The sequence below is a fragment of the Protopterus annectens genome, chromosome 2.part0 (assembly GCF_019279795.1).
Source record: "Protopterus annectens isolate FY-2018-M chromosome 2.part0, PAN1.0, whole genome shotgun sequence".
Classification (NCBI taxonomy): domain Eukaryota; kingdom Metazoa; phylum Chordata; order Ceratodontiformes; family Protopteridae; genus Protopterus; species Protopterus annectens.
This window is the reverse complement of record NC_056728.1, coordinates 1,153,157,982-1,153,168,813: the sequence shown is the minus strand read 5'-3', so window position 1 is coordinate 1,153,168,813 and position 10,832 is coordinate 1,153,157,982. Positions and strand designations below refer to the sequence as shown.

Below are 10,832 nucleotides of genomic sequence, written 5' to 3'. Positions count from 1 at the left end.
GCAGGTGCCAAGGGTGGCAGTTGAAGCACTGTCTGTAATGTCAATGTCATCAAAAACTAAGGCAACACATGAGGCCAAGGCACAGACCTTGACTTTGAGGATGAAGTCCACCTAGGCCAGCACTTATGCCAAATAGATCATTGTAAAACCTGACCCCAACAGCCCAACTCCCTGTACTAATACTGGGCTGATGGAACCATGGAGGCCAAATCAGACTCTGAGGCTGAGAGCTTGAATACTGAATCAGTCACTACAGACAAATAACATCGACAAAGTCAGCACAGAGCTTGACCCTAAAGGCCTGATGACCTTAACCTTAGGGCTAGAGAGACTTCAGACATTGAATCACTGGTGTCAAAGCTATTTACATTGACAACACTGAGGATATGCAATGTACCAAACAGAAAGGTTATGGTCCCAAAAGAAAGCCCACAACACATCTACAGACAGGTGTAGCGTACAGACTGATCTAGTCAGAAGTAATGCAAAAACAGTAGTTGGTGAGGATTGCTAGGACAGAAAAGTGAAAACAGAGAAGAACTTCTATCTACACCGATACAAAGGGAGGAAGTGGTGAAAGACAATTCCTGTGGAATCTTCATAAAGGCCCTCGACGTCTTTTCATACTATATAATTAGAGTGACTACAGTAGGACTTCATAGAGCTGTAAGATGATGGCTTGAAAGGCAAACATTTTCGGACTTCAGTATCAGACACAGAATATAGCATTCTAGTTTTATTAATCCTGGAAGAAGAATTATCCACAATTACAAGCATCAAAGACACTACATGAGTAGATATAAGGGTAGATAATGAATAGCCCTCCATCACCATTTTATTTATTAATTTTTTGCTCACAGGGAAAGCTCGAAAAACAGGTCTATAATTTCTATGTTTTTTACTTCTCTATTCTCCTCATCTTCCGTATGCTTTTAAGGTTAAGATCCTGGTGAGACCTGGGTTGCATCCCTGGAAAAAAAGTGTCAACGCTGAGGGACTGCCACATAAACGGATATATATCATTAATGGTCTGAAAATCTCACAAAGTTAGAGGCCCTTGCTGAAACAAGAAATAGAACAGAATGCCACTCATGGGGAAGAAGAATCCTGTATCCACATTTAATGCACTTTTTAAATTATGTACTGTCTGTGTTTAAAGAAAAACATTAACCACAAGTAATTAAGCAAAAAATGCAAAACTGACAAACCGATGAATGACCAGGAAAAAATCCAAACAGGAACTGAAGAGGAAGTACAAAAACAATAACATTAAACAATAAGCTAAACTTTTTCTTTTTTAACTCACAGAGCGATGGTAGAGAGAAAGTAAACACACCAGAAAGAAATATAACTGATACTAGCATAGATTAACAAATGAAACACAGTGACAAAAAATGTTAAGGTATAGGAAAACTGAAAAAGAAACTGCTAAAAAAAAAAAAAAAAAGTGGAGGTTAGGGAAATCTGACCGGTCTAAGCTTGACTGAAGAAAGTACAGTTTTGTACCTACCATAAATGTTGATGTTCGAGTGTTCACACTGCTGCAGTCATCACACTTGGGTTATCCTGCCGTCAGGCGGTCCCGCAGTCGGCCAGAGTTCCAAAGTCTTGGTCCAGCATCGGTTGCTGTCGCTTCTTCCCTGACGTAAGTGCGCCAGGGGTATATAAGAGGCATCCAACGCTATTTTCTTCAGTTTTTCTTGCCCCAGATGTCAGGTGCCGTCTAGTAGGTGGGCAGTACATATTGCCAATGAAACATGTACAGAAAATACAAAAAATGCCTTCAGTTACAAGCAAATACACCACAAAGGTTGTATCAGATAGAAAGGTATAGAAAAGTGCAGCTAGTACAGAGGGGATGGGGGGGGGGGGTAACTTGGACTGCAGCAGTGTGAACACTCGAAGAACTGCAGTGGCAAAGCCAGCTCTAGTCTTAGAATATAGAGTTAAGTGATAGTGCTTGGTGAAGGTGTGCACTGAACTCCAAGTTGCAGCTTCCAAAATATCCTTGGTTGGTACCCCCCCTGAGGAAGGCAGTTGATGTAGCTGTAGCCCTGGCTTGCCATGGTGTGAATAGCATAAACGAATGCAGTGGCCTATCCACTTTGAAATAGTCTGCTTTGAGATAGCCTATGCTATTCACACCATGGCAAGCCAGTGCCTAAGGGCATTAGGCCACATTCCACCAGTGCTGCAGCCACTTCAGCAGCCTTTCTCGGGGGAGTACCAACCAGAGACATTTTAGAGGCGGCTACTTGGAGTTTAATGCACACCTTTACAAAGCATTACCATCTGCCATTCTACTCTAAATCCAGGGCAGGCTTTGCCACTGCAGTTCTGCAGGGCCTCATAGCCGCCCCTAATGCTGTTTAGCTCCAGCCTCCCAACCATAGCTTTGGGACTCTACCCAAATGTAATGACTGCAACAGTGAAACACGAAGAACATAGTACAGTTGTGTACACTTACCATAAATGTAGATGTTCGAGTGTATTCACTGTTGCAGTCCAGGTTACCCACCCGCCATCCCCCTTTTTTCTATGAATCTTATCTTTCCTTCTCTGATTTCTACAACCTATCTGGTGTATTTGCTTATAGATGAAGGTAAAATTTATATTGGTGCATTTATTGATTTATATATATAAAATTTGGCTACCCTTTTAAGGGGCACCTGACATCTGGGGCAAGAAAAACTGAAGAAAATGGCGTCGGCTGCTTCTTTTATACCCCTGATGACCTGACTTTAGGGAAGGGGCGACAGCGGCTGACGCAGGACCCAAGACTTTGGAATTCAGGCCGGCTGAGGGCACCCTGCCAGCAGGATTACCCAAATGTAATGACTGCAACAGTGAATACATTTGAACATCTACACTTATGGTAAGTGTACACAACTGTACTATACCACTTGGTGTTCCATCTGCCCCTTTTCCAAGCATTGCAAACGGGAAGTTCAGTCAAGAAGCAGTCTGATTATATTTCTGCTGTCCTTCAGGGCATGATTTAGTACTCTGGCAAGTCTGTGATCAGGAGCCTTTGCCACATAGTTCTTTCCCATTCTTTTATGAATGCATTACAGCAGTAAGTGCAGTTACATGTGGTTATTCACAGTAATTATAAATGTTTTAATAACATGATCTACAATACAGTAAGAGCTCAGTTCTTCTTGCTCCCTTTTTTTTCCTTAGGCTAATGTTGATTAAAAAGCCTCTAAATTGAGTTACCCTGTTGGATGTAATGTTAAAACTCTCTAGAGTGCCCTTTGGATAAATGGATACAGAATGTGTAAGGTTTTAATTTAACTGTACTTATTCATATCTCTTGGAATGGATTGGAGGATACAGATGTCCCTTGAACTCCCCTTCCCAAAAACACTGAGTTTACTGTTCAAGTTTACAGCCAAGTTTCTTTCTGATTGTCAGCATGGTAGTTTCTCACTCCCTTTCTGGGGACATTGCTGTAGGTGTCTTTTTGACTGACCTAAATTCCACCCGTGATGGTTTTCCATTCACTTGTAAATGCCCTCCAGCATTCATTTCGTTATTTGGCCATCTATTTTTATGGTGAGTACGCTCAGAAAACTGTTTTATTTTCAAGTCTTTCTGTTTCCACTCGCTGACGTTCTTTAAACTGCAATCATTTTATTATCTAATTCATACCTGCTAAAGTTACTCAGGGCTTTCTGCATCCTCATATCTTACCCACTGTCTTCTGTTTTGACAGATTGCCTGAATCTTCTGTCTTCTCAGAAATGGAGGTGGTTTCAGCAGATGTAAACAGTCTGCTGCCAGAGGAGATAATGGACACTGCTATTGCCTTAGAGGAGGAAGAGGAGGATAGTATTGAGGCTGTCACAATAACATCCGACATGGAAGATAACATCCATATGGAAACAGAGCTGGAGGACATAGTGAGCATACATACAGATGAGGATACTCTGGTGACCTCTGCTACTGTGGAACCAATCCAGATGTCCAGTAACTTCACAGAACACTTTTTACTTCCAGCTGCAAATGCAGCAGATATTACTGTGGCCACGCACAACACTTTGTCGCATGACTGCTTACAACTTAGTGCCGTATCTCCTATTAACTTAACTGCAAATCAGATTGTTTTAAATAAGGTACAGTCAGTCTGTGATCTGGGTACAGGTGGACATGTGATCAAACAGGACAATCAGAAACTAATTTTAACAACTTTGGGAAAGGCTGGGCAACAGTATGTTCTGTCATTACCAAATACTCATTTGAACCAGAATAAAAAGGCCACAAATCCACCCCCACTTATAGACTCAAGAGTCTCTGCTCCTCAAATCAAAGTAGTTTCATTAGGTGGGAGATCAGATGTGAAACCTGTTCTTGGGACAACAGCAATATGCTCTGGAAGTCCTCTTATTGGTTCTTCAACTCCGTCTTCTGGTTTGCAAAACCAGCAGGTTAAAACAGTGCAGGTAAGAGAAAATGAACTCTGAAGGTTCTTGAATGTATATCCTGTATTGAAAATGAAGCTCTGAGTTTTGTTTCTGAAATTATTCAGCTTTGTTCAAGTCTTTAAGGGAAAATATCAAAAAGTACTCTGCATACAAATACATGCCTTATGAAAAAGTATTAAAATTCCTCACAGGTTATTAAGACAAATTATTTTAAACTAATTCTTTCTCATTGGGTTGTAAGAAACAGATTTTCTTGAACTCTTTTGCTTGCTATCTGAACAGCAGAATGTAATGACAGATAAAATGGTGAAATATTTTGTGTTTGTGGATGATGTAATTGTAGTACTTCTGGGGCTTCACTGATTATACAGTAGAAACTCTATGTGCACCTTTGAGCAAGGCTGTTAAGTCTTTGTTGTCAAGAAGATCTTGTGTGTTTTTGCAGACCTTAGAATCTAGAGTGAAAATAATGCAAGACGTTCATACTAGCAGACGTAAGGCCTGTTGAGAACTGGTCAAGCTTCAGTAATGGTAAAGACTGCATAAGACAGGCATTTGGCACTTGAAAGTCTTCAGGCTATTTATTCATTGTCTTGGGTTCCCAACATACTGCTCAGCTCCTGTCTCTCCAGTTTGTCATTGCTCTATTTCAGTTTGGTCTCAAAAGAAGACTTTTTCAGTGTATCTGTTTAAAATCTCAGGACATTCATTGCCAAGTACTAAAATTTGGAGATTGAATGGCTAAAAATCTAGACTTAAAAGTGCCAGAATGCCATTTTTCTGAATATTCCCTTTTTTCTCTGAGGTATAGCCAGTTCGGAGTTGGTATGTATAAGTCCGGGGTTTGCAATGGAGCCTTGCGCCCCTGCAAAAACGAGTTTAAAGGAAAATAGTTATCCGTGTTCACTCTTTGTGTATTTTCAATCTTTTTTTCTGTGCCCTAAGACTTTGCAATTTCAGTGTCAAGATTTCAGTAACACTTTTTGAAGAGATCTTTACTGAAAAGGGTTGTTTTTTTTTTTTTTTTTTTGTTTGTTTTTTTTAGCACACTTACTCCCAAGAGTCCTGTACATCCCATGTAAATTCTTTTCTCTCTACTTTTTTCCTTTTTGCCACCCCCCTTTTATTTTGTTGTGCAAAATGAAGACCACACAGAAACCACATTGCAGCAGATAAATCATAGTGATCAGATATAATTCTGAGTACCTTCATTGTGTTTTGTAAGAGCATATCTTCTTGGGCTGCCAGATTCCCAGAGGGTTTAACTGGGCAGTGTGAGAAAGATGTAGGAAAGATCTGTCATCCCACCTTGCAAACAAAGACACACTAACTAAAAGAGCCCTTGTCAAATCTTCTGATTTCAGTGGAGGCACCTCACAGTCCACTGTTTAACTAGGAAAAAATGATGTATTAGTTGAAAGCTGTGGGAAAAACATGGTCCGTGAAGATGCTGAAACAACTAGCAATGCTTTTGTCTACCCTCTCTCTCTCTCTCTCTCTCTCTCTCTCTCTCTCTCTCTGTCCCATTCCTCATCACTAGCATCAGTTTTTCCTGCTGTAAAGATTATTGCCAACTATGAGGTCCCAGACATTGCCCCAGCCTTTAAATTGAAAGAGACAGTGGAGCATATGTCACTGGTAGTGCTTTCTCTATGGCAGTTAAAATTGCAGCTGCATCCTGGGATGGCCTCTCAGTGGGACCCTATCCACAACGAGCTAGTAAAAGCTATGTGGGATGTTAGGAAAGCAATCCTAGCCTTACAGTCTCCCATCTTAAGTAGTACCAAGAGGGTTTTACATGCTCAAATGTCTTCCTTTTCTCTCCACTTTTAAGTCACTGGCATTGCAGCACTTTGCCAAAAGTACGACTACTGGTGCTCAGGCACCCTCTTTTGGTAAGCGTGATATAATCTGCTTTACCTTTTGCCAGACTGATGGACCCTGTGGTGTCCCCTTCAGCCCTGGTAGTTTGCTTCCATCATTGCAATAATATTCCCTGTGCCATTCCAGTGCTTGTTGCAATCAGTGGATGGTGTGCTATCAACGTACGTCTTTATTAAGTCAGCACATTTTTAAGTTGCGATATGAAAGTAGGGAAACAAACTTGATTTCCATTATTAGCATTAAATAATGTGCACGTATGTTTTATTTTTAACAGTTTTCATTCATTACATTACATGAGTTGCTGAATTCCTGACTTTCCTTTAAACTTCACTTTTGAACATTATTGAACGTGTATGAGACTACAGCCTATGACAGCCACATATTAGCTCCTGCTAGTGATGCAAATCCTGAGACGATTACACCTCTAGCCATAACAGAGGCCACCAAAGGCTTTCCCCCAGAATACCCTACAAAGCCAAGTATAATTCCAGAAGTACAGACTTCCATCCCCGTGAGGTGGTAGTAAGTGAAATGGGTAATAAAAATGACATAGCCATCCAGCAGGTCACCACTCGATGACCCTACATTCGGAGAGTTTCTCTGTTCAATACAAGAGAGGGCAGGATAGCCCTAAGAAGACATCCCCTATTCTCAAAAAAAGGCTACAACAAGCATGTACATTCACACCCCAGACTTTGTTAACCCACAGTAAGAGAACATGCCTAATGGTGCCACAAAGTGGCATGAAGCAACCTTAACATCATAGCCCCTGTGTCCAGGAAGTCGGACCAGATCTATGGGCTGCTCAGTAATTGGTCAGATATCTGAAAGACAGAACCCATTCTTTTGGCACTGGTCCGGAGAGGACTCCTAGCTCTGAGTCGTACTGCCCACTGAGAGAGTCCTGGTCAGTGGACAGATTGGAAAGCATGTATTAGCATCATTCACTGTTGCCTCAAGGACATCACTGCCTCACTCACATGGTGTGCTTGCAGTGAAATGTTCCTTGTGTTCAAGGAGTTATTAGACAGAAAGTATAAAGAGAAGCTCAGAGCCTACATGTTCATGTAACATGGATTTGGCTTTGCCCAGAACTACTGCTACATGTACTCATACGAACTTGCATTTTTGGTACCAGATTACTGGTTTTGTACAGGACACCAAGGTGACATTCATAGTTATCACTTTTGTAGGACCCCACTTTCCAGTGATAAGATTAGCAGGAATAATAAGGAAATGGTGAAGTAGAAAGAAACATGATGGCTGTGGGTGTTATGGTCCATTGTCTACAAAGGGCTGCAGAACTAGAGAAACTAGTGTGGATATCAGTCTACTGAAGGCCAGAACAAGGCAGACAAAGTAGTGCATGAAAGGGTCCAGAAACAGGGCCAGAACTGTCACCAAGCTAGAGGCAAAGTGGATTGCTGTATGCCAGGAGGCCACATTCAGTCCATGGGTCAGCAGCACTGCACCTGAAATATTTCTTAAACACTCCCCTCTGGAGGCAGTTATGGAATGTTTCTAGTAGTTTTTCAAAGTCACTTGATACACAAGTGTTAGAAAAATATGTAATAACGTGTGTAATGCTTATTTTAAATAAGGGAAGATTAACACATTTTTATTCTATATGCAGCATTAGTTCTATTTGAAACTGAAAACATGTTTTTCTGAAATTGTGCTTTCTGACACTGCAAGATGCACTCTGACCTAGTTTGCTAGCACAGCAAAATACATGTTTATGCCTTGGAAATGTACTGGAAAGCAGGTGATTTTCTGCTAGGTCAGGAAATTAAATGGAGAATAATAATAATTTCTGTAGATCCATTCATTATGGACAATAAGCTCTGTTCGTGCTAATGAAAAAGTGCACAAGCTGCAAGAAAGTTAGATACTATAAACAATGAACTGCTTCAGAAATCTGTACTTGCATTGTGCTTGAATTAGCCATAGTACCTAGACTTGTAACATCACATAGCAAGAAAGTTATAATTGACCGGTGGTCGTCAAGGCCATCCTGTTTACGGAAAAATCTTTTTTAAACTTTGAAGAGTCAGCTAGAAATGTGAGAAACATCTGTAAAGTAACAGAATTGTGAACTGGTGGTCTGCTACGTCAGCCGTAGTGGGCAGTGCCTTGAAAGAAAGGTATAATAATTGTGACACTTCCTGATTTTAGTCAGACAAACTCTGTAACTGCATTTTTTGTCTCCTTGCGCAAGAATAAAGATACCTGAACTGAACCTTATGCTTTTGGTCTTTTGAAGTATTTTCTTTGACATTTTTTGGTCCTTTGGAGCCGGAAACCCTCGTTTAGCCTGGGATCAGATGGGCCAGGTGGCATGAAACTGCGCAGGGAAGATACCACATCGGATCTTCTTCATTGAAAGACCTCCGACTGAATTGTCGTGCAAAAGAGGCCGGCCACTTTTCTGCTCTACGACTGAAGGCGGGTTTCGTTTGAACAGTGAGTGACCAATCGCTGAGGCTCAGGTAGGGTGAATCTACTTTTTTCTGTTTTAGATTAGGGACTTGATTGTATTTGTTCTGTGAGAATTTTGTTAAAATTCAGGGGCAGAAATATTGCTATCTTGTCATAGATCAGGGAAACAGAATAACTAGGCAGGTAGTCTGAAGGGACTGTAAACACTTGGTGGTACCACATTAAAAATAAAAGGGTTACATAACATTTAAAAGGTTAGAACAAAATGGGTAATACGTGCACAAAAACAAAAAGACCCCAAAGCCCACCGTTAACCGAAGACGCAAAATATATGCAATCACAACGCGCCGACAACGTTAGATATTATACTAAATGGGTTAATAAATATGAGTTTGATGGGAAACTAGAAAGATCCTCGCTTATCAAACTTATTAGACGGCTAAAAACCGATTCTAAAGGTCGGGTTAAAAAACAGCGTAAATTAGGAGTTCCTCAGGCAACACAGGTGGATTGAGGAAGCAAACCGAAGAGAACAAAAGAATAAAAATTCAAAAGCAATGTTTCTAGACAAAGAGGATAATAACTTAGTTGTAGCATCGGCCCCTCCACCCCCTCTGGTTCCGGTTCCCTTACCAGTTCCCTTACCGGAATATGAAGCAAAAGAACAAACTGGCCCACCTCCACGATATCCAGTTATTCCTATAAAACCACTACCGTTTGTTAGAGATCCTATCGAGACTAGGTCTCGAACACGTAATTTAAAAGGGGATATTGAATTATATCAAATGAATGGAAATTCACGGGCTATGAGTGAAGAAGAGATATGCCCACTCATAGAAGTACCAAATCCTCAGGCAGGACAAGAAGGGCAGGACCCAACTCTCTTAGTATACAGACCGTGGACACCAGAAGACATCCGGAAAGCCACAGAGGGAATTCCCCATCCAAAAGTTAATTTTAGAAAGTTCTTAGAAGACTTGCAGGGCATGAGATTAAGTTATCACTTAAACGGAGAGGAAGTAGAAAAAGTAGTCAGACAAATTGTAGGTCCAGATTGGCACATGATCAGTGGCAACTGGAATCCCCGTGACGCTGCACTTAGGCCCCTCCCACATAGCAGCGCAGAACTAGATAACAGAGTGAAAGGTCTGGCAGACCGAATTTCTGAGAAATGGAAGCCTGGGGCAGACTGGACTTGCATTAATCAATGCATCCAACAAGAAAATGAAACTGTTGATAGATATTTTGCCAGATTATTAGAATGTTTTAACAATCACTGTGGAATGCAGGTGCCTGAAGACCAGACACAAGATTCCCCATATGAGCAGCAGTTAAAGAATGCATTTTTGAAAGGCTGTATTACACCTATAAGTAGTTTCATTATTAAACATATGGTAGACCATCGAACAAGCAGATTACAATCACTGCTTGAATATGCTAGACATGCCGAAAGGCATTTTAATAACAAAAAGAAAAAGAAAGCCCAAGTATTTGCTGTGGAAGATGGAGAAGTTTATTTAGTATAGTCCGGACAAAAGGGCAAAAAGAATGCCCAGGGAAACAAACAATCTGATCAGCGATCAGAGGACTTTGAAGGGAGAAAGAAAAGAGGTGAGTGCTTCAAACGCGGGAAAAAAGGGACACTTGGCAAGGGATTGCAAGAAAAATAAGAAGGCAGCAATGGAAGACAAAAACTATGAAGGTGAGGACTGACTATATGAAAGTCAGGAATCACTAGATAGGAATAATAGAGAAAGGACAAATGAGAATGTGATAGAAGGAGCAGAGAATGTGATAATAGAGGAAGTGCAGGAAGCTACTGATAGTGAAGAAAACGAAATAGTAGACCTAGCCTTTCTGAGCTTAGAGCTCTATCTAGCTGACACAAAACCAGAAGTGACACTCTTGGTAGAAGGGAGGGAAGTCAAATTTTTGTGCGATTCAGGGGCATCACAAACCCTGGTACACCCCTCCAAACTACCAGAAAATTCTGAATCACATGACTTTATACTAGTAAAAGCAGCTAATGGACAGCTGTATCGGGAGCCTCTCTCCCATAACATTACAATAACAGATCCTGTT

The 10,832-nt window shown here is 40.9% G+C and overlaps 1 protein-coding gene across 9 annotated transcripts in view; it reads left to right on the top strand.

Moving 5' to 3' along the window:
* Positions 1–10,832, top strand: part of LIN54 (lin-54 DREAM MuvB core complex component) — a 1,508,411-nt gene that overhangs the window by 514,662 nt on the left and 982,917 nt on the right. For all 9 annotated transcript variants that reach the window (XM_044061349.1, XM_044061353.1, XM_044061352.1 and 6 more), the window contains one exon: positions 3,719–4,445. In XM_044061349.1, coding sequence (XP_043917284.1) covers positions 3,747–4,445 — 699 coding nt within the window. In that variant the 5' untranslated portion in view covers positions 3,719–3,746. The remainder of the gene's footprint in view (positions 1–3,718; positions 4,446–10,832) is intronic.